The 25156-nt window shown below is 38.1% G+C and overlaps 1 protein-coding gene across 2 annotated transcripts in view; it reads left to right on the forward strand.

The window, feature by feature from the left end:
• dpyda (dihydropyrimidine dehydrogenase a) overlaps positions 1 to 25156 on the forward strand; it is a 185925-nt gene that overhangs the window by 45615 nt on the left and 115154 nt on the right. For both annotated transcript variants that reach the window (XM_089125664.1, XM_039670887.2), the window contains exons 5-10: positions 6537 to 6698; positions 12783 to 12979; positions 13488 to 13569; positions 14271 to 14358; positions 21463 to 21570; positions 22750 to 22919. In XM_089125664.1, coding sequence (XP_088981790.1) covers positions 6537 to 6698; positions 12783 to 12979; positions 13488 to 13569; positions 14271 to 14358; positions 21463 to 21570; positions 22750 to 22919 — 807 coding nt within the window. The remainder of the gene's footprint in view (positions 1 to 6536; positions 6699 to 12782; positions 12980 to 13487; positions 13570 to 14270; positions 14359 to 21462; positions 21571 to 22749; positions 22920 to 25156) is intronic.

A 25156-nucleotide genomic window follows, 5' to 3' on the forward strand; every position in this document is an offset into this window, starting at 1 on the left:
TGCTCTGTTCTGTGACGCTCCTGTTCGAAGTCGTTTATCAAAATGAACAAATCTCTTTTCCGAGTCATTTGGTTCATTCAACGAACATAACGAATGAATTGACTCGGAAAGAGATTTGTTCATTTTGATGAACGAGTTCGAACAAGAGAGTCAAGAACGTGCATCGCAGTACAGAGCAAGGCGACCATTTGAGCTTATAAAACTTAAACTATTTTTTTTTAAGTGAGCGATCATTTCACTTGATAAGACCCTTATTCATCGTCTGAAATCGTTTAAAGCCCTTTGAACAGTTTGCAGTTTGCACTGAAACTGTCTTTTGGACCTTGAACCGCTTGGTTCCCATTGAAGTCCATTATACGGAGAAAATCCTGTAATGTTGTCATCAAAAACCTTCATTTCTTTTCGACTGAAGGAAAGAAAGACGTGGACATCTTGGATGACATGGGGGTGAGTAAATTATCAGCAAAAGTTTTTTTTGAAAAGTGAACAACTCCTTTAATAATAATAATAAACTAAAGCCCCGTTGGCCATTTTAAAATAAATTATATATTATATACTCCTTTAACATATTTTGTTATGTTAAATTGTAATGGCTTTTTTGTTTTGTTTTGTTTTAAATAGGCAATGTTCTTAAATTATTATTATTTTTTAAATTATTTAGCCTTTAGTTTACATTATATTGTAATCTAGCAAACACACGTTTAGCTATTTCTTATTGCTAGTTGGTTGAAGGTCACACTAGGAATAGGGGTTATTTTCATTTTAAAAAGCATTTTATTGGGCATAAATTCCTATTATAGCTCTATGCACAGGATGAGTCATCTGTATTTCCGGTCCATTTTTGTTCAGGTAGAAAAAGAGTATTTTAAATGCATATATCTAGAAAAAGCTCAAATGTTAAGGAGTGCACTCGCATATAGATGCTAACAGACATGGACGAAAAGCCACAAAACTTTTATTTTCATTTCATGGGTTCTTTTAGCTTCTAAAAGCCGGATATAGAAAGCCAGCTAGATCAGGGATACATCAGCCCAGTAACAAACAGCAAAACAAACAGAAAGAACTATTATCTAACTCATCACATTTCATATATTTCCCTTACGTTGTACAACAGGTTCCTAATATAAGATATGTAACTTTCATATCAAATATACTTCTGCAGAGAAAGGCATTTTTTATTATGGTATTAATGTTTACATTTCATATGGTATGAAAATGAAATGTCATTTTCTTCATGCGTTGTTTTTTTTCTCTTTCCTTTTGTAGTGTGCTCTTGGGATGATTAGATTTTTTTTTTTCAAACAGACTCCTGGGATTTCAAATGCTTCTACATAAGTCACTTCTTACATATGAAAGTCTTATTCTATCTCACAAGTTCTTCATGTAGTTTATTTAGTTAAAGAAATGCATTTCATCCTATTTTTTTTTTTTTTTTGGATCCTATGCTTTAGGATCAAGATTTAACACAGTCAATGGGCAGCCAAGTTAGGTTACACTTTAAATGAGTGCAGAATTCTCACTATTAACTACAACTTTTGCTTCAATAAACTCTTAATCACTGCTTATTAATAGATAACAAGGTAGTTAAGTTTTGGTGTTGGGTAGGATTAAGGGATGTAGAATAAGGTCTTGCAGAATAAGGCATTACTATGTAATTAATAAGTACTTATAAACAGCAAATATCCTAGTAATATGCGCTACTTCATAGTGAGAATTGGACCCAATTGATTCTTTTTGATTCCCAGTTTTCTATTCTAGAAATGTCAAAACATTTATTACAAACATATTTATTCTGTCTTTTTTTTTTTTTTGTTGTTGTTATTTCCATGAGCAAAAATCCACAGCCTAACATTTTCCTATGGTTTTACAACAAAAACAACTGGACTAGCTAATATAATTCAAACATTGTTAAAGACAAGTAAACAGTATTTCAGTGTCGGCAGTGTATCTCATTCGGTCTCTTGTATGTTACGCAGTGTTGGGTAAGTTCACTTTCCACATGATCTAGTTCAAAGTTCAGTTCACACATTTTAAAATGAACTAGTTCAGTTCATCGTTCATACTTAAAAAAATCATCTAGTTCATTTATAGTTCTGTTTTTCAAAATGTTGCAAGCTTTTTTTTATTATTATTATTGCCACAATCCATATACAACCACAGACAACAATAATTTTATCGACGGGCAGTTTGCACAGAAATGTAAGATTTTTCCCACCCTCACCGACCTCGTCATAAAATCCGTTTAAATGATCATACGACGCCTCCTCACTCGCTGCTTTGTCGACGGCGGCGCGACACTGCTGGCTGGTGTTGCCAGATTGGGTGTTTTTTTCGCTACATATTAAGGCCTGTTTACATGTGGTTTACCCAGGTTTTTGCCTTGAAGGCTCTATAGAAATCTGGCACCATATTGTACGAAATTAAACTGAGAGAGCGTGCGTTCACAGACACCAGAATGAACACATTCACAGTAACTTTCATCAGTAGGGGTGCAACGGATCAAAAAACTCACGGATCGGATCGTTTCTCGGATCAGAGTCACGGATCGGATCATTTTTCGGATCAGCAAAAAAATAAAAAATAAAATAAAAGACAAGACAAGACAAATAAACATAGGTTTTGTCTTTTTGATTACTAACACTTTTAAATTGTGAGCGGTGAGAGCTATGTGACGATAACGGCGCTGTTTGATCTGATTGGTTTATAACTCTGCGCCGAATCGAAATGTTTCTTACTGGATCTCGTGGTGTTGATGTTATTAATTCTGAGGCGAATTCAATGGATTTCTTCACTGGATCTCCTGGTAACAGTGTTGCGTGAGCGAGATCGGCCCGCGACTGGCAAGTTCGGGGCTTTATTTTGTCAATGGATCGCTGCTGCTGCTCCACGGTCCTAATCATGAGTGGCGTATTTTCGTTCCACTTTCATTTTGTTTGCATTCGCTGCTAGGTAACGACTAAAGAGTCGATAGATCGCTGTAGGCATGTGCCGGTATCAAATTTTCATGCTGCGGTTAATTGATTGAGCTTTTATTGCGGTATACGGTATTATCACGATATTTTAATGAAATTATATTTCAAGAAAAACAGATGCATTGTGGGTCTCAAAAAAAAACCTCAACTTGTATCAATGTGTAATTGTGATTTTCAAAACATATGGTAAACTAAACCAAATTGTTTAAAGTTTAGTGACAACATGGTACAATGACTGGTAGGTTACTGTTTGTATTATTCAATTAAATTCTTGGATTTGATTTCAGTTTTAATTCAATATTGACTCATTTGGATAAATATTAGGCAGGCCTCAGTCTGTTAATGTTTCTCAAGAAAAAAAACCCTCACATAATGCTGTAAACATACAGAGAGAAATTAAATATAATATTTAGCAAATTACTCCTTGCTATTTTCTAATGTGCTGGTCATTAAATGGTTTTTCTGAGGTAAATGTAACGTTTTGACACAACTGTTCTCCTGCAGTGTTACTGACCTCTTTCCGTGTTTGAAAGACTGATTGATCGTTATTATGTACAAGTAAATATACCTTTCGGTAAGTTATACTGTATCTTTAAATAAAAACGAAAGTAAGATGATGATCGGTTTACTTGAACTGAGGAGCAACGATCTGTGATCAGAACCTAAGAGCTGATTTATCAACTTCAATTTATCAATAACAACTTTCATATCAAAAGTAACCTGCTCTGTCTAGTCTGTCGGTGTCAGTGTCCTCTTTGCTCTGTGATTTTTCTCTGTGTGAAAAGTGTCAAATGCGTTAAGCGCCTTTCAGACAGGAAGCGGAATGCGCGACGCTGGTTCAACGTTGCCCTTCAGATACAACGCGATTTGCTATTTTACAAATAAAAAGTTTAACTATTTTGAACTTTAACACCGGCGTGGTCGATGCAGGTCGACGCAGCAACAAAACATCCCTGCGCGTCGCGCGCGTATTCCGCGTCCTGTCTGAAAGTCAAGCTTGAGTCTCAAGCGGAATGTCTGAGAGTTGGCAGCCCTGCGGGGATAAATCGTCGGGAGCGTTCCGCCATGCTTCTTCATCATGTGAGGATTGTTTACATTAGACTAGTGCGCACTGTCGCAAGCACACAGTGCTTATACATGTGGGGATTGTTTACATCAGAGTGCGCGCGTGTTCTGCGCAGCACGCAGTGTTTGAGCGGTTGAAGGAAAATAAGCAGCTAATGCGCGCTCTAAAAGTCTAAATTCTAATCTATTATTTTCCACGGTATTTTGAAGAGCCCGCGATAACAATATCGTGCATATTCATTACCGCGATTTATCGCATTACCGAATACCGGCACATGTCTAGATCGCTGATTGCTCAGACGCACATCAGTTTGTGATATTTGTTTCCGTCTCCTTCCCACAGACGTTTACACGCGCAATTCTTGTCACGGATTCATTGACGCGCCCCTTCCACGCTTTACCATGCGTTTAACGTGTGGCAAATTTACTGGTCGCACATGTGCGACTGGATGTAAAATTCAGTGGCACACTCTCAAATTTTGGTCGCAGTCTGGAGCCCTGAAATGACGCGGGGCGTTCAAGCTTCTCCGTTCCTCCGCTCGCTATGCCGAAGCTGTGTGTTGACTGAACAACATGCGCACTTTTTTTTTTTTTTTTTTTTCATAATCAATCCGCGGATCACGTGTGTGCCGAACCGAAGACATTGATCCGAACGAATCACGGATCAATGATGATCCGTTGCACCACTATTCATCAGGCTCACGTTCGCCCCAAAATATGAACGCATTCAGGCACAACACTGATGTTACGTTTGCACGAGCAATTAGTCGCTGGCCGCAGTTCACTTAATGGCCACCGGTGTCGCTAATAAATAACAAGGGTTTCTGAATTCTACATATAGCCCCTTTAATGCTTAATAAAAAGAAATAAGGTTAGTTTTAAAAAGAAGTTACCATTGGGATTTGCCACATCTGGGTCAAAAAGCTTTCTCAAAAGTGTTACAGGAGGGCAGTATTTATCCACAATCGACCAAAAACTCTTTTCCCTTTTCATGATCCAATCAGTTCTTGATTTCATTTAGTCTCTAAAATACATCACTTTTCAGAAGTACAATGGCTTGTGTTTCACCCAGCTTAAGAAACTCAATTCAAAAATGTTGAATTGGCATATTCTAAATATGCTAAACACATCACGCTACAGGGATTATACCATCCATACTAAAAACATCACACAAGATGTCAGAACCCCCAGTTTTTTTTTTTTTTTTACAGTCTATGGTCAGACCTGAGCTCTTCATCAAGATGACAGACATTGCCATTGCAAAAGACGTAATTGTGACATCTATAGCCGGTGCAGAACTGCGGTGGTGAACTTAGAGTTATGCTTTTAATAAGAGATCTGCTGTTGGATGCCGTGAATTATTCGCAGGAAATAATGAGTTTTTGTGCTCATTTGTTTGACTTTTGTAGGGAGCGTTTTAAAGCTGCTCTACAGCTGCTCTTATGGATTCATTTCAACTGTGTATTTGAATATCAGTCATTCATTCGAAGCAGGAAAACTGACTTGTACAATCAGCCTTTGAATAAAGCCCATGCAAAATGTCTTTAACGCGTGTCGCTGCAACAACACCGTGTTTCTGTGCCGTTGTTCTGTCAAGGTTTCCGTCATACCGCGCATTCTGCGAATTTAGAGAGTACCATTGAGGCGTTCTGGCCTTAATTCAAGGCTGTCTGAAGAAGAGAGATGTTGTCTGCTTTTTTCAGAACTAGACACATGTCAGTCAGGGGGTGATTACTGTCAGAATGGGCTTGTTAGACAAGAGAGTGAAGGGAGAGAATGAAAAAAAGAGTACTGTGGTACTATCACAAAGTTTTTCTTCAACCTCTTATATGAATATAAGTGTTAAAAGTGATTTTTTTTTATTTAAAACTTTCAATGTTAGAAATGAGTAGTACTTTTGAAAGATGTTTAAAACATGAAGTCATTTCAGCTGCCTAATAAAAGCTGTTTCATTTTATTTTAGATGGAGCAGTTTGGGTGGGCAGATATTGTTGTGATCACATGACCAGCTAAATATTACTCACTTTATTTTGTTCACTATTGTTTGATTTTTTTTTCTCTTTTTGCATGTTCTTCTCCAATAAGAAGACCAGCCATGTAGATGGACTGAGATGCCTCATTATAAATCTTATTTTCACACAAGAGATAAGATAAGAAAAGAAAACATGATAAAAGACAGTAAACAAATGCCAATGAAAATAATATGTATTGATTACAGTTTATAATAACTTTCAATTTTATGTAAAACATTAGAACATATTATACAAGTTAGTTTGTAGTCAACTACAATTTTTGAAGATTTCGACCATTCATTCCAAGGAAAAAAGTCACTGTTCTTTTGTGATAAATAACGCAATAACACAACCTCAATATTCAAAATATCTGAAGCAAAACTTGCCTTTTCAAAAGCAAGCAATGTCAAAGCTTTATTCTTTTTTGACAGCATACACACAGCTATCTAGATGCATCTAAAAAACATTTTTATGTTGATGTTCACAGAATTATTATGGGGCGGCACGGACCATTTTGTCAGACAACCCGCTAGGTTTGACGTGTGGGATGGTGTGTCCCACCTCAGACTTGTGTGTTGGGGGGTGCAACTTGTATGCATCCGAGGAAGGACCCATCAACATTGGGGGACTGCAGCAGTTTGCCATTGAGGTAGGACTTTTTTCCATTATTTATTTATTGGACATGCGCAATACAGAGTAATTGCATAATTGGGAATAAGGCCATTTTGCATGTTAAATTCAAACCAGCAACTTCCACATGAGCATCATAACCCAACGAGCACTAACCACAGGGCCACAGCGGTATATATGTGGTTTGTTGGAAGAAAAATATGTCCTTTTCATTCTCCTATTTCCATTTTAGGTTTTATTCCAACTGAATTTGTATTATCATTTTCTAGCGGCTCACCTGAGTGAGAAGCCATGTATGCCGTAGGCCAGATGGATTAGATTTCATGTGAAGGAAAATTTGCAAAAAAAAAAAAAAAAAAGAGTAACTTTCAAGTGCTTAAGGGTCCGTTTATCTAAAAATTGCTGCATAAGAACTATTCCCTCGTGGTTTAGTGGAGTTAACCTGTTAGAAAAATGTGTATTCTTGTTTCTTTGGATCCCATATGCTGTCATGAAGAGCCTGTGTGGCGTGCCAGTGTTAATGAAGTCTCTCAGCACTAGTCGGCAGCAGTATGAACTCATGATGTGTGACATTCTCCACTGCCACAGACACTATTCGTCTCAGCGGCCCGGCCTTCTGCCACGACAAACGTCAGGATCACCATTTACAAAAGGGGAATAACTTGTCTCACGTCAATCAAGATGAGGTTAAACCAAAGGAAGCTGCAGATATTTCATGTCTAACTAAAACACACGATGATGATTCGCACTTCATGTTCAGAGGAAGTGACGGAAAAGGAGTGAGGATGGCGAGATGCCAGCAAACTAGCTTGCAGTGAACAGATCCAGGGCATGGTTGATGTAAACATCATTGTAAAGACATATAATTTGTTTGGTCGCATACATGTTATTTGTTCCTCTGCACAATGAAACTTCAGGTGTGCTAATCATTCATTCATTTATATGTTTATGTTTGGCTTTGCAGGCAGAACACAGAACTGCAGTAACAGATAATTAAATAGAAATTAAAGTGCGTGGGTTTGATTTGCTCCATTTGACCCACAATTGTGTGTGCAGCAACGTGGGAGTTTTTTTATTTGGTAAAGGGTCAATACAGTGTTCCAGCCTTGCTAAAATACACACTTATGCATACGGACTCAAAACACCTGTTAAAATGCACAATATGTTGAAAAAACGTTTGGATATAGTGTAAGCCAGCATTGGAAATGTAATTGTGTGTGCTCATTTGCCCTATTTTTATATTTAGATTAACATTAGACACTGCCTAATTTAAAAGAGTTTTAAAAAAAAAACTTTTGCTGATAATTTACTCACCCCCATATTTTATCCAAGATGTCCATGTCATTCTTTCTTCTGTTGAAAAGAAATTAAGGTTTTTGATGAAAACATTCCAGCATTTTTCTCCATATAATGGACTTCAATGGGAACCAAACGGTTCAAGGTCCAAAAGACAGTTTCAGTGCAAACTGTTCGAAGGGCTTTAAACGCTTTCAGACGACGAATAAGGGTCTTATCAAGCGAAACAATCGCTCATTTAAAAAAAATAATAACAAAGTTTAAGTTTTATAAGCTCAAATGGTCGTCTTACTCTGTTCTGTGTGACTCTCCTGTTCGAACTCGTTCATCAAAATGAACGAATCCTTTTCAGAGTCAACTCGTTCATTTCGTTCGTTGAATGAACCAAATGACACAAAAAAAGATTCGTTCATTTTGATAAACGAGTTTGGACAGGAGAGTTCGAACGCGACTCACAAGGTGACCATTTGAGCTTATAAAACTTAAATTTGGTTATTTTTTTTAAATGAGCGATCGTTTCGCTTGATAAGACCCTTATTCATCGTCCGAAATCGTTTAAAGCCCTTTGAACAGTTTGCACTGAAACTGTCTTTTGGACCATGAACCATTTGGTTCCCATTGAAGTCCATTATTTGGAGAAAAATTCTGGAATGTTTTCATCAAAAACCTTAATTTCTTTTCGACTGAAGAAAGAATGTCATGGATATAGTTTTTTTTTAAAAGTGAACTACTCCTTTAAGCATTTAAAAAGATTCATTTTAGTTTTTAGTTGTTTTATTTGTAACTTGTTCGGACTAAATTTTGTCACATTTTAATATCTTTTTACTGGTTATTGACCATAACATCATAACACTCATCGGCTTACCATTTGAATATGATTTTTAATTTGAATATAGACCAGACATTTCTAAACAGCATTTTTTTAGTTGTGAAAAGACGTTCAAAATAATCCAAACCCATTTAGTGGGAATATTGGTTGAAGGTTGCTTCATTATTTAGATGTAAAAAGCTGCATAAATGTTCCTGTTTTTTATACCCTTTGTGCCTCTTTAAAGCTTCAGGGTTTCTTCAGAATGCAAGTGCACACTACAAATACAATTTAAAAACATGCCCGCTGACATGAATAAGTTGCATTTCAGTGTTGCCGGAGGGTTTGTTTTTCTTTACCTTAAGCAATTTGTTTGCAATTCTAACAGGTTTCATGCGGGCATGTTTCTTAACTGACTGCTCGGAAGGGGGAAACGGAAAGCAAGACAGTTCATTTCCACCCACCTTTGTAACCCGATCCCACCTGTTCCACACAATCACCACAGGCTAAAAAAAAAAGAAAAAGGAAGCGCTTTGGCATGTTAAGTTTCATTACTTCATGAAGGATAAGAAGAGCAATTACAAAAGCAGTCTCTCTCTCTTGTGCCACCCACCTCTGCTGTGACTTATTAGACGTCTCTGTCTAGGTGGCGGATCCTCTCTCCTTAAATGTGAGAGGTCAGTCTGGTTATCGAGCCGATAATTAGATAACCCAAGAAAAAAGGGCTATCACAGCCCACCGTCATTCACCGGCTGCTCCTGCAGTCGGCCTGCAATCACAGATAACTTGGTGTCTCTTTTCAATTACAAGGGAAACGCAGTGTTGGTGTCCAAAGGTGGCGAAGCACATTAGAATCTTTAGAGGACTTTGACTAACTCAACAGTGCCAATTTGAGTGTCTATTTGCCACTAGGTTTGATTAAGAAGTGATTTATAGGTCATTTGTACAACAATTTTATGATCTGGTAATATTTGAATGACATTGATATTGAGTATCTTGAGTATCGAGTTATTCTAGGAATGCACAATACAGTATATGTTATTAGCGATATTAGACGTTTTTGTTAAATCTATTGATATCGGTCGATGTTGGATATTTAATTGTGAATGCTCTTTTCTCCTAATCCATTTAGATTTCCATTGCACTCACTTAAAGTTAGTTAAATAACTGTTAAATGTAGTCTTTAGCTAACCCTGAACCGTACCCCAGGGACCTATTACCTCCACGAGTTCTGCTCGGCTGCCACGTGACTTTTCAGATGTCCTCTGAAGTATCATTCAAACTGATCTGAATTGCCGCATTGTTTGTTTCATTGAAACCACAATAATATATAAATCTCTAAACTGCTCTCAGGGATTATTAAAAATGCGTTGTCATGTAGCAATTTGGGCTTCACAGTCCATGAAACTCATGAATAACTATATTAATATCACCTATAGTGTTGCCTGTTCAGGCATAATACAGGCTTTTACATATGGATCTGGCTAATCTTATTAGGAAGACAAAGCATCTGCCCTCCCATTTTACTACTTGTAATGGATATACCGCCACAGGCTCCTCATTAATGCCTGTTTGGATAACTTACTGTGTTTTTTATGTATCTGCTAACTATCTTTATGTTGATGTCTTCATGTCTGTTGATGCGTTAAGGACGCTTTTTGAATGAATGAGTATCTGTAATTCCTTTTTCTTTGTCTTCTCATTTGGTTTCTGTTCGGAGGGGCTGAATGAGTTCTTTGTGTTGCTTTTGTCTTAGCGACTCTGAGTGGGCTCTCTGCTCTGGATTTTAATAGTGAAGTGATGAATCAAATTGCTGCTGGGTTTATGTATTCATGTGTGGAGTTTTTTTCCTCCTCGGGCAAATTAAGAGCATGTCGGATGGTTTTTGTGTTGGACCAGGCAAGCCTGTGGTGTTTCAAAGACAGTTTCTCAATAGAGACAATATAGATTTTTTTTCCCTCTCAATGTGAAAGTGGTGTTTGTCCCAGCAAAGCTGGTCATGCTGTCTGAGGTCCTGGTGATCGATCTGATTTTCCCACCAGCCTTGTAACTAGATTAACTAACAATACTTCAGTGAGATTCACCAGGAAGACCATGTATGAACAGTTTCATCAGAGTAATAGATCGAATTTCAGAATGATAGTTATATAGATGGATGGATGAATGGATGGATAGATGCCTTGGTCAACTCTTTTCTCCAGAAAGTTGAAGAGCTTCATCAATGATGGCGCTTTTCCACTGCATGGTACGGTACGGTTCGGTACGGCATGCTTTGGCACTTTTCCACTGCATTGTACGGTATGGTACGGCTCGGCTCGGAACGGCTCACTTGTTGAGCTTTTCCACTGCATGGTACGGTACGGTACGGCTCGCTTCGGCTCGCTTTAAATGGTACCTGGTCTGTTGAGGTTCCAAGCGTACCGTACCGGTACTAAATGTGACGTGAAACACTGCAGACAGTGTTGTAGTCGAGACCACCTCACTCGAGACCGAGTCGAGACCGAGACCAGTGAGGGTTGATTACCTAATTTACTTTTATTTACTTAGAGAAATCCCTTTTTTTTTAACTGAATTTACTTAGAGTTTAAAAAATGTGATCAGTTTAGGGTAAAAACTAAAAGGCCACATAGTAGGTGGTGTTAAAAGTAATTTTATTACAATTTGTAATGCGCAGTTGCGCACTAGAAAATCACCAATCACTGGGCGTGTCAATCAATTTAAAGAAATATTTTATTAACATACATTAATAATCATGAAAAATATTTTGAATTGAACTCGAGTGGACTCGGGAATAAGTCCTAAAAAAAAAATGTTCGAGTACGAGTCAATTCCGAGTCCAAATGCACACGAGTCCATGACACAGGGTGTCCGCGGGGTTTTAAAAAGTATTAAAAAGTGATAAATCAAAATTGTCAAATTTAAGGCCATTAAAAGTGTTAAATGTAGTCTGAGAGGTATTATTTTTAAAAAATTTGTTTTTTTTTTCAGACTATCAGATGTCCTATTCTGTGTTTGCGTTAGTCCGTTTAAATATGGGCTTTAGCTTATCTGGGCACAAGCAAAGATCTTTCGTCTCTGTCTATGTTTGATGCTGACGTCATATTCAGTGGTCGTTCGACATCATCTGTGAACACTGAGCGCTCAACAGAAGTGGCTGGCTTATGTTTTATTTTAGACTTGCTTTAAGGCATATCTAACTGATATGCATTCCATTTTTATATGTTATAAATGTCAAAATCTGTGTAAATAATAGAAAGGTTGCTGCTGATTAACACTTAATTCAGTGTCGTGATGGTTTTTTAAAAAAAATCTGAGGGTAGTAAAAAAGGTAATAAAAAGTAGTAAATTTAACTTAAGGAATACTGTATATACCCTGTGACAAGACCAAGACCATTAAAATATGGTCTCGAGACCGAGTCCGTGACGAGTCCGAGTCACAACACTGACTGCAGATCACTGATTGGTCGTACAGAATCGTCAGTACCAGCGTCATTGTATTTGCGACCAATAGACATCGACACAAGAAACCAAACCCGCTAGATTTAAATAGCCAGTAACAGCCACCGCTGTTATCGATCAGTCTATAATCCCACCCAATTTAAAGCTGTACTAACTGCAGTGGAAAAGCAAAAGCTAAAGCGAACCGAGCCGTGCCGTGTCGAGCCAAATCGTAAAACGCAGAGGAAAAGCAAAGCGAGTCAAACCGTGCCGTGCCAACCGAACCGTACTGAGCCGTACCGAGCCGTACCAGCAGTGGAAAAGCGACATTAGGCTTTCTGTTTTCCACCAACTGCAGTGCCACCAAATCTGAACAAACCAGAATGAACCAGCCTGAATGATCAGATTGGCTTAAACTGGTTGTTTTTAGCAAGTTTGTCATCTTGAATTTGTTGCAAGTTTTCTAAAGGTGACAGTCAATCAGAATCATAAAGTTGGCTCCAATTTCCCAATAAGGTACTATTCCGATCATACATTGCTTTTCTTCTGGTGTGTTTGCAGGTGTTCAAAGAAATGGGTGTTCCTCAGATACGGAATCCCAATCTCCCGCCTCCAGATCAGATTCCTGAGAGCTATCGCTCTAAAATAGCTCTGATTGGCTGCGGCCCCGCCAGCATCAGCTGCGCCTCTTTCCTGGCCCGCATGGGATACGGCGACATCACCATTTTCGAGAAGCAGAAGTTCATTGGAGGACTGAGGTCTGTAATTACTCTGACCCGCGGTTCATACTCAGAATTCTCATCCTGTATCTAAGATGGTCCACTAAAGGGCATTGTTGATCCGGCCAGCCACAATCAATATGGGGCACATTGTTGAAGGTCAGAATAATTAATGAATGGTCTCTGTAATTGGGAATATTCATCTCTCAAATGCCGAGTTGGGTTGAGGTTATCAATTACGTGCTGTTGTATTTCCTGCGCTGTTTAGTTTAACCAGCATGTCGATTGCCTTGAATATCCAATGCAACTCAAATCCTAGCAGTCTCAGGGAGTAGAAACAAGGCTCTGGGGTTTGTGTTGGCATTTAGACCAGCACAATTGAAGACTAAATAACCTATAGCATGAGAACGAATTTCAGATATGGAACGATCCTTAGCATGGGGCGGAATCTTTCCCTTTCCTTCCCCCAACTTTTCATCTCTCTAGGGACTCCTTCTTATCTCCCTTCCTTTTCTTCTTGTTTCATTTTTCCTCTGTTGATTTTCAGCTCCACCGAGATCCCGCAATTCCGCTTGCCTTACGATGTGGTTCAGTTCGAGGTGGATTTGATGAGGGACCTGGGAGTGAAGGTAATGAAAACCATCACACCTCCCTATCCTTGCCCCTGTGCACTCCCACCTTCCCCTTTTTGAAGCCGGGAAGGGCGAGAGGTCTTAGGGAGGATCAGCGGTCCAAATGTCAGCCGCATTAATAAAGAACAATTAAAAGTTGTATTAGCGGCGGCAGACAGTGGCAGCCGAGCACCTCAGGGCTACGCGCGCTTGTCTGTTTGTTTCCTGAATGCTTCAGCTTCAGGAAAGGGCAATCAATAGTCGTCATCCGGCACACCTGCTCAGGATTCATTTTACACAGGAAATGCTTTTTTCCGCAGTTCGTGAAGAGCTGAGGATGATGGGGAGGGGGGTGGGATGACAGATTTGCATGTTCCCTCAGTACCTATAAACAGACTCTTTGCTTTACGTTTCTTCTACTTCTATTCATGTCCTTTACTTTCTTTCAGATTGTATTTTTTTCTATGTAGTTTTCCGTGGGATTAATAGTTCAGAGCTGAGACCTCTAAAAGACATGACTTCTTTCTTTTCTTTCTTGTTTCTTTTCTCGCTTTTTTCTTCCGGCTGACTGAGACTTTTCCAACCGTCTTTTCCACTGCTACAAGATGTCCTCCTGCAATCTCAAACAGATCCTGTTTTGCATGGCTTCAGATGAGCTTTTATGGAGCATTTCTGTGGTGTTACTTCTATTGAAATGGCTTGTTTGAACTCTATTTCAGATTGTCTGTGACCGAGGACTCAGCCAAGATGGAATGACGCTGCTCTCTCTGAAGGAGGAGGGATACAAAGCTGTGTTCATTGGAATCGGTTAGTTTATATGCAGCTTCACACATTGTTTTATTGTCTGTTATTTGGACAGACAAGCATGTAAAGATGGAGAAAGTCTCTTTTTCTCTAAATCACTGGGAGCTCCCTGGCTTTCCGTCCGTGTTAATGGCTGTGGATGATCCACTTGACAATCCCCCCCCCTCTACCAGTAACCCCATTCACATCTCATTTTCCGCCCCACTCCTTGAGCTGCCACTGTTTCTTGCCGTGCTAACCTAACAGTGCATGTTTGGGCTGCCCACTGCTTCTCAATGGAGGACACTCTGTTTTCTCATCAGATCCCTCTGCCCTGTTCTCTTCCAGCTGAGCCTTTCACTGCCATTACATGCTGACCCTCAATGCTCCCCGGCTTATTATAGTATCAGAGTCCTAGGATTGAATCTTGCTCAAACAACAGCTGCAATCTCTTCTCTTCTCTTCTCTTCTCTTCTCTTCTCTTCTCTTCTCTTCTCTTCTCTTCTCTTCTCTTCTCTTCTCTTCTCTTCTCTTCTCTTCTTTTCTCTTCTCTTCTCTTCTCTTCTCTATTAGCTTCTTTCCTTTTTCCTTTCTTGCTTTCTTTTTATTTGTATGTTTGTTCTTTCCTTATTCTTCCTACTTTCAATACTTTGCATTCTTCATTTATTTGTTCATTTATTACTACATTCCTCACATTGGTTCCCTTTTAATGGTTCCTTCCTTCCCTTTGCTTTATTTTCTTCCTCCCTCCCTTCCTTCCTTCCTTCCTTCCTTCCTTCCTTCCTTCCTTCCTTCCTTCCTTCCTTCCTTCCTTCCTTCCTTCCTTCCTTCCTTCCTTCCTTCCTTCCTTCCTTCCTTCCTTCCTTCCTTCCTTCCTTCCTTCCTTCCTTCCTTCCTTCCTTCCTTCCTTCCTTCCTTCCTTCCTTCCTTCCTTCCTTCCTTCTCTTTCTTTCTTTTGTTTATCAGTTTCTTCATTCCTTATTATATTCCTTCCCTTTATTATTTTCTTTCCTTCCATCTTTTTTATTTATTTTATGTCTTCTCTTTGTTTTCCTTCCTTCCTTCCTTCCTTCCTTCCTTCCTTACCTTCCTCCCTCTTTTTTGTTTATCAGTTTCTTCATTCATCATTATTTTCCTCTCCTTTATTATTTCCTTCCTTCTTTCCTTCCTTCCTTCCTTCCTTCCTTCCTTCCTTCCTTCCTTCTTTCCTTCCTTCCTTCCTTCCTTCACTTCCTCCCTCTTTTTTTGTTTATCAGTTTCTTCATTCATCATTATTTTCCTCTCCTTTATTATTTCCTTCCTTCCTTCTTTCCTTCCTTCCTTCCCTTCCTCCCTCTTTTTTGTTTATCAGTTTCTTCATTCATCATTATTTTCCTCTCCTTTATTATTTCCTTCCTTCCTTCTTTCCTTCCTTCCTTCCTTCCTTCTTTCCTTCCTTCCCTTCCTCCCTCTTTTTTGTTTATCAGTTTCTTCATTCATTATTTTCCTCTCCTTCCTTCCTTCCTTCCTTCCTTCCTTCCTTCCTTCCTTCCTTCCTTCCTTCCTTCCTTCCTTCCTTCCTTCCTCCCTCCCTCTCTCCCTCCCTCCCTCCCTCCCTTCCTTCCTTCCTTCCTTCCTTCCTTCCTTCCTTCCTTCCTTCCTTCCTTCCTTCCTTTTTATTTCTTTGTTCCTTCTTTGCTTTCTTACTTTTCTTCCCTATTATTGTGTTTGTTTGTTTCTTTCTTCTTTTCCTTTCTTCACTCTGGTTATTACTCTCTATTTTCCTTTCTCTCACACAGTGTTTACTGACTGTTATCAGTATCAGAGGATTATATAAGATGTGACCTTTTGCCATTAGAATCAAATAATGATTATCATATTGGCACTGGCAGTGAGGAGCTTTTCTTTTTATTTTCAAACTCTGTGGTGTGCAGTCTCATTGTTATTATGTTTTCTTTCCTTTTTTTTTTTTTTTTTTTCCAAAGCCAAGGAACAAAATAATGTATTCTTGAAGATTATATCTTCTGGCTATATACATTGTACAATCCCCTGTTGCTCGCTAAAATTAATCAAAGAGGCTTCTTTACATTGTAAAGCATTCTGATTATGCTTCCTAACCTAAAAATTTATATCTGCTGAACTAAAATAATCTTATTACTTGAATAATATAACTTTATATAGAAAGAAATTAAACCGTGATTGCATGGCCCCTACATTGATCTTAGAAATTCAAACATTGCCTAAAGCTTTCTTATTGTACTGACACATTAAGAAAATTAGTATAATTCATTGTTTCAAAATGCTGAGTCTCTTAATACTGGCATCCTAATTATGAGTCTTTTTTACGTGGAGCAGTTTTGGATTTTTCTATAAAGGCATGTAAAGAAATTTTGTCTGTGGGAGAAAATGAAAGCACTGAGTGTTTGCAATTAATTTCTGTAATTTCACACGAGTCCTTTACGGTCTTTTTAAATGTCATCCACTCACATGATTGACATGCTAATTTCTCCCTGGCAATATGCAAAAATATGCAAAGTGGAAGCCAGGTTGAGGAAGTCAGATAAGAGCATTGTTTCTATGCTATAGGCTCAGGAGTCAGTGGCTCAGGTTCAATGGCTTTAAAGAGTGAATTAACACCTTAACTGCCATGAAGTGATGAGGTCTGTGATCTCCGTCTCTTGTTTTATAGATGTCCCATTTGATTGCATTGTCACTTTTATGACACTTATATAGTACATTACACAAACCATTAGTGATATAATGCACCCATAATGCCCTAAAAGCTGTGAAATATTAGTACCAACTCCAAAATATTATCCAAACTTGGTATCAATGTTATTAAAAGGCATAGTGATCAATAAATGGAAGAACATGATTAAAAGATGTACACTCAGCACTGAGAAGAGATGCTTGAAGTTTTTAAAAGCTCCGCAATCAATAGTTGCTACGAGTTGGCGGCAGTGGTCGTTGGACGCTAGTCAATATGAGGTTATAATATTGCACTGTGCAAATAACCCTTCATTTGTGCTTGCTTCTGAAATACCACCCAAGATGTCATGAAGCTTTTTAAATCTGTTAAACATTGTTACAATAATGGAAATATATTGTTTCGTTGGAATGTTTAGTTGTTGCTGGCAGGATTAATTAACATCTGTATAGAGGGAATTAATCATCTGCAAGGAATTTATTTATGTAACATCTTTATATAATTACAAAATTTTGCACAATTACATAATTAATACCTCAGATTGTGTACCGTTATCTTTATAAGTGATTGAATTCATGATTTTTGGCAGGTGGATGATTAAACGGATGAAATTTACATTGAAGAACCATATGTGCACACCAGGATATCATAGAGACCTTAGAATTGTGGCGGAGTTAATATTTTTCTTCATAAAATCTACTTTTTCTTCATCGTTATGCAATTTCTAAGAGTCAGAGAGGTCAGAGACCGTCGAGAAAGTGTCTCCTGCCAATGTCGCCTCCTCTTCTCAACAGATGCCCATAGAGAAGGCCTGCGTAACTAGAAGGGTTATGCCCTCTGGGTGATGTATTTTTTTAATTCTGCATGGTGGAAACGGACACGGCTGCTAGCATATCATATGGAAGCTCATTGCTGAAGAAAATGCGATGCAGCAGGAGACAAATGGAGACGCATTACTTACAAAGAGCGCTCTCACAAACCCTGGCGCTTTTGTTAAAACCCACTTTGTCACGCCATACAATGTAGTTTCCCGTTCTTCCTGAACCTCCTTTTGTATTTTTGGTCACGATCAGGAGATTGAGGTGGCAAGTGTTTAGTGATCATGCTTCGTGAACAGTCTTGTGGAATGTTACTTTTAAAAATGTAACACAACACATTATTTATAACAAATTAAAGGAGTGATTCATTTTTAAAAAAAAAACGTTTGCTGATAATTTACTCACCCCCATGTCATCCAAGATGTCCACGTCTTTCTTTCTTCAGTCGAAAAGAAATTAAGGTTTTTGATGAAAGCATTCCAGGATTTTCTCCATATAATGCACTTCATTGGGAACCAAACGGTTCAAGGTCCAAATGAGAGTTTCAGTGCAGCTTCAAAGGGCTTTAAACGACACCAGACGATGAATAAGGGTCTTATCTAGGACCCTTCAAGTCATGACTCGAAAAAAGATTTGTTCATTTTGATGAACGAGTTCGAATCTCAGAACAGAGCAAGGCGAGCATTTGTCAAATAAAACGTAAACTTTTTTATTTTATTTTTTTAAATGAGCGATCATTTTGCATGATAAGACCCTTATTCATCGCCTGGTGTCGTTTAAAGCCCTTTGAAGCTGCACTGAAACTCTCATTTGGACCTTGAACCGTTTGGTTCCCAATGAAGTCCATTATATGGAGAAAATCCTGGAATGTTTTCATCAAAAACCTTAATTTCTTTTCGACTGAAGAAAGAAAGACATGGACATCTTGGATGACATGGGGGTGAGTAAATTATCAGCAAAAGTTTTTTTAAAAGGGAACTACTCCTTTAGCACTGAACGTAAACAGTATTGTTCATCAGAGAAATATCAGGTCAAATACGCCACTGGTCATTTTGATGTTTTTGATCATTTTTGGCTCACCAAATTAGGACATAATTTTTAACACATAAAAGCATATTTTTTTCATAATCATTGACTGACTAACGAGACCCGAGTACCTGCTCAGAGAAACGAGGCACGTATCTGCATTTTCAAAAGTCTATGTGCAATTTAGACATTTTTTTTATGTTTTATGTTGTTCATTAGTCGTGACACCCTAACAGCTTTAGGATGTGGAAATGCCAGAATAGGATATCATTACAGCCATTTAGCGGCTTTCAACATTATGTGTTCAACATCCCCTAATGAGAATCACTGGTGATTTGCACCAAATGTGTGATTCAACACCTTCTGTATTGGAATATGTGTATATATATATGTATGTGTGTGTGCGATCCAGGTATTCCATACGTTGTGGGGATGAAATGTTCCCATAAGGATGTTGTGGGGATTTTTGTTTGGTATAAACATGAGTGTGGTACTCTGCTTAGAAACCTGAATTCAGCAGGTTAAATCTTTACATATAAACCTGTTGTAAAACTAAATCCAGCTGAAAGGTGGAAGACAGCCATAAGACGGCTCTGTCAAACAGAATCAGCAGTGAGAACGCAGCTCGGAGGAAGACAGGTTGGCTATCGGTGAGTGACGAAGAGCTAGCGTTTACTCGCAGGCCACACGCTGCCTTGTTTGGTGAAGGTTAACTTTAAAAACGTGGTAATTGCCGTGTTATTGACGTCTTCTGGAGATGTGTCTGATGAGAGGTGGGCGTCTAATTATTGTATGATTTAATGACCAGTTTCATTAATAATGAGTTAAACTTTTTAAATCATGCTGTGTGTTTTCACCTCTCTGCCCTTGGCTTTTTAAAGCCAGACTGAGCGGATGAATCCGAGAACGGTGGGTGGAGAGGTGCTGTCGGGAACCCGGTATTTGTATTTTTGCATGATTTTTTTGCTAAGGGTGTAAAAAGGATCCCTGCTTTTACTAAAGGCTTGTTTAAATTGAGCAAACGAAGGCGTTGATGCCTGTTGTAATGCATTTCCTTGCAACCACATTGAGCGTATTGGTTCTGACAGCAACACCCCATTCTTCCATCTCTCAATCACTTAGTACCTCATTACCACTGTCTTCTGCTTTCCATCTTAGTCACAGTGGATCTCGTAAACTTCTCACGTTACGGTTCTCGCAAATGCTCTGATCTCTGCCAAAGAGTTTTATCTTATTAAGACGCCATCGTGTCTTTGAAAGGGGTGCTTTTAAACCGCAACAAAACACATCTCGTTTGCGTATCTCGATTTCGATTGAGAGATCTTCACAACTCGCTTTGTCTGGGCTTTTTAACTAAAAATTAGAATGGATGATAATTGTGGGGTTTGAGGCATCGGAGGCCTGATGCTGATGTCTAAACATCGCTCCCACTGAAACCACTGAAAGATTACATTATGTGTGATTATGTGTAATGATGTTAATGACACCAGACAGTGGCGAACATTCGGACGGGCATCTGATGCACAATAGACATTAGAGGCAGGAAGAAGTCAACATAGGGAGGAAATAGAAACTGGAATGTGTATCTGCGGATGTGAGATTTCATCTACGTCATTAACTTGGATACTTACCTATTATTGAGATTTGTTTGTTATACATGTCTGTCTCTCTCTCTCTCTCTCTAACTAGCTATTGTTCGATCTATCTGTCTGTCTTTATGTTGACTTTAAAGTCGTTCACTTTTGAAAAAACATTTTTGCTGATAATTTACTCACCCCCATGTCATCCAAGATGTCCATGTCTATTTTTCTACAGTCGAGAAAAAAATTAAGGTTTTTGATGAAAACGTTCCAGGATTTTCTCCATATAATGGACTTCAATGGGAACCAAACGGTTCAAGGTCCAAAAGACACTTTCAGTACAAACTGAAAACTGTTAAAAGGGCTTTAAACGATTCCAGACGATGAATAAGGGTCTTATCAAGCAAAACGATCGCTCATTTAACAAATAAATAAAAAAGTTTACGTTTTATAAGCTCAAATGCTCGCCTTGCTCTGTTCTGTATGACTCTCCTGTTCGAACTCAAAATGAACAAATCTTTTTCTGAGTCAATACATTCATTTCGTTCGTTGAATGAACCAAATGACACGAAAAAAGATTTGTTTATTTTGATAAACGAGTTCGAACAGGAGAGTCACGAACGCGCATCGCAGAACAGAGCAATGCGAGCATTTGAGCTTGTAAAACTTAAACTTTGTTATTTATTTAATAAATGACTGATCATTTCGCTTGATAAGACCCTTATTCATCGTCTGGAATCGTTTTAAAGCCCGTTGAACAGTTTGCACTAAAACTGTCTTTTGGACCTTGAACCGTTTGGTTCCCATTGAAGTCCATTATATGGAGAAAAATGCTGGAATGTGTTCATCAAAAACCTTAATTTCTTTTCAACTGAAGAAAGAAAGACTTGGACATCTTGAATGACGTGGGGGTGAGTAAATTATCAGCAAAAGATTTTTGAAAAGTGAACTACTCCTTTAAGACTGTAAAGTAGACTTTTAACTAAAGTTTATTCTGTATGTGTCTGATTTGATGCAGGTCTACCTCAAGCTAACAAACACAAGCTCTTTGACGGCCTCTCTGCAGAACACGGCTTTTACACGTCCAAGGACTTTCTCCCCCTCGTTGCGAAAGCCAGTAAACCAGGTGAACACACTGAGAAATCCGTCTGTCACTTCTGATGATTCAAAGTTTCCTGAAGCAACACATATAAGGACCATCTGAGTCCAAGTTATTTGAATCATATACTGTATAAAAAGCTTCCTCGCTATCTAAAAAGTCTATAGGTTTTTGTTGTTGAAGTACCACGACTAGTACTCATTCAGTTCCATTATGCACTGTATTATAATCATAAACTTTTATAATTTGAGCGCCAATTATCGTTATGGATATTGCCCGTGATATTTTACCCTCGCTGAGATTTTCTGCCAATGATCCTATTTGTGCTATAACCATGTTATACTTATCCATTTGGCATACTTTGAAGAATGGGTGGAGAACAAAAATGGTCTGAAAAGAAAAGAAGATGAGAAGTTTTTGTTCCTGTTCCCCAGATTAATTGGGTTTAGACTCGTAATATTGGCATCAGAATCAAATGAAAATGGAAATTTTGGGGAAAGAACTTGATTGAATGAATAAAGCCTCAGTAATGAATACATCTTAATCCATTGTGCCGTTGTACCTCTTACTGTAACTCGCTGCATTAAGGCAGTTGGCCAAGAATTTAATGAAATCGGAACATCTGAACCTTTACAAGGATCTCAACAAAATGTTGCATACCTGCAAATGCTTGAAGTAAAAGTGATATTTTTACACGTGCAATATGATAATGCCATTAAAACTAAAGATGGCTGAATGCAGCCTTAAAAAAAAAAAAGCAATTACATTTAGTCTCATTAAAGATTATTATGTATGATTTTGAACACAACATCTATTATACATTGATATAGAGCAGAACTGATTGAATTCTGATAGTTATCGCATGCTGAGATCACCGTGTTCAATATAGGTGCAGCCACCCTTATCACATCTAAAAATAAAAGGAGCACCACGACAGGTGTGGAGTATGAAATTCTGATACGAGGACATTTCCGGGAAAAATATCAAATCATTAGAAAACAAAAAAAAAAAACAAAGTCGAAAAGATGAAGTGAACCAGGCTCTCATGGAAGCAAAATAATTTGATAGTGACGCGCTGTGAGGCTTCGAGATGCAATTTTACAGCGCTTTACAAGCAAGCATCTGCTGAGCCGTTAAGTGAGAATTGTTCTATAGTCTGAATTCATGCTTCTCTTTCTTGTTCTCCTCTTCCTCCTCGGGTTTCAGGGATGTGTAGTTGTCGGTCAGCGCTGCCGGATCTCCATGGTACCGTGATCGTTCTGGGCGCTGGAGACACGGCCTTCGACTGCGCTACCTCTGCCCTCCGCTGCGGCGCCCGCCGGGTGTTTGTGGTCTTTAGGAAGGGATTCACCAACATAAGAGCAGTTCCAGAAGAGGTGAGGAGAACGGAAGATAATGCCAGAATACATTCTTGTAAAAAGTTGTCATCATTTGGACACAGATGCCTCTTGGTTTGATATTTTATGTATGACAGGGATTTTAAATTTTTTTGACAGATCTCCAAATATTCGGATTTCCCTTCCTGAATTTTTTTTATTTATTATTTTACAATGTAGTCTAATGTATTTATATAAGTAAATAAATTCATAAATATGACAGTTGTTTTATTATTTTATTTTATTTTATTTTATTTTAATTAGGGCTGTCAAACGGTTAATCGCGATTAATCGCATCCAAAATAAAAGTTTGTGTTTACATAATATATGTGGGTGCACTGTGTATAAATATTTTATATATAAATAATTTTTTTTCTTAAATATACATACATGTGTGTATTTTATATATATATATATATATATATATATATATATATATACAGTATATATATAATTATACACAGTGCACCCACATATATTATGTAAACACAAACTTTTATTTTGGATGCGATTAATCGTTTGACAGCCCTAATTTTAATACAATTTTGGATGCAGGAAGAATCCCTTTCCTTTTTTGTATTCCTTTCAAAAGTTTTCTGTTAACTGTTCCAATTCACTTAAAAAAAAAAAAAAAAAAAAAGAACTATCGAAAAGTTAAAGTTCATTGTTGAGTTCTAATTGGAATTAAAATTTGTTTTTAATTCAGTTTTTCTTCTCGGACTTGGGCAAAAAAAAAAAAAATAGATTACAACTAAAAGAAGACCAAGGAAAGCAGAGTCCAGGAGAATCAGGAAGTGCGAGAAAGAGAGTCAACATCAGGCAGCAGAGTGAAGCTTATTAATATTTGGTGTGAGAGAAGTGTGAAGCAGAGATTTATGAAGAGCTCTGTGAGAGTGTCCTCTCTCTCTAGACCACTGACACCGCTCCTAAGCCTTTCCACTCTCATTTATTGCAGACATGCCTTTGCTTTCAGGGGGAGATTACTGTCAATTGTCCTACTCGCACACAGGGCTCTCTAGTGAGCTATATACCCGCTTCCACACTGGTAATGATGCCAGCCAGCTAAACGTGTCATGATCAGCTCCATTTAGACAAAGCTGTGAAATATGTGCGTCAGATGTACTGAGGGAAGTTATTTCTTTTTCACCATTATGTTTTTGAGACAGGGCTAGGACAAAGTACCGGCCCATAAAGTTGTCTTTTTATTAAATAAAGTGCACGTTACTTGATGAAGTTCGCAAAGAACAAATGAAATGCCAAGGTACAACTGTAATGTCTGATAATCTAATAATTTTAATCATTAAAAAAAGTTTTACAAACAGTTAACCCCACCTCCAAACTCACACCATTGGTTGAGTCAGAGCAAAGCAGCAATGTTTCCAATGTTTCCAAAGTTGTGAATTTAAAGGGTCTATAGGGATTTTCTCGCTTCTTTATTGTTAATGTGTGAACAGCTTGTAACGGAACTTAAAGTAGTTCACTTTAAAAAAAAAAAAGCTGATAATTGACTCACCCCCATGTCATCCAAGATGTCCATGTCTTTCTTTCTTCAGTCGAAAAAAATTAAGGTTTTTGGTGAAAACGTTCCAGGATTTTTCTCCATATAATGGACTTCAGTGAGAACCAAACGGTTCAAGGTCCAAAAGACAGTAAAAGTGAAAACTGCAAACTGTTGAAAGGGCTTTAAACGATTTCAGACGATGAATAAGGGTCTTATCAAGCGAAACGATTTTAAAAAATAACAAACTTTAAGTTTTATAAGCTCAAATGCTCACCTTGCTCTGTTCTATATGACTCTCCTGTTCAAACTCGTTCATCAAAATGAATCGTTGAATGAATCATCGTTCGTTGAATGAACCAAATGACTCGAAAAAAGATTGATCGAACAGGAGAGTCACGAACGTGCATCACAGAACAGAGCAAGGCGAGCATTTGAGCTTATAAAACTTAGTTTTTTTGTTTTGTTTGTTTTTTAAATGGCCGATCGTTTCACTTGATAAGATATCAGCAAAAAATTTTTTTAAAGTGAACTACTTAATAAAAGGATTCCCAGACTTCCTAGGTTGTCTATGAAAGCTTGTGGACTGATTTTTTTGACATCAAAATCAAAAGGATGTGAAGTTTACGTTCGCGCCAGAGAGCCTCTCTTCCGTTCACATGAAACGAATGCTTGTGCAATGTTCAGGATAATGCCTAGAGAGGTCTTCTGAGGTGTTTCCCAAAAGCATTGTTTGTCA

The sequence above is a fragment of the Pimephales promelas genome, chromosome 22, assembly GCF_988280905.1.
Source record: "Pimephales promelas chromosome 22, fPimPro1.hap1.1, whole genome shotgun sequence".
In the NCBI taxonomy this organism is placed as follows: domain Eukaryota; kingdom Metazoa; phylum Chordata; class Actinopteri; order Cypriniformes; family Leuciscidae; genus Pimephales; species Pimephales promelas.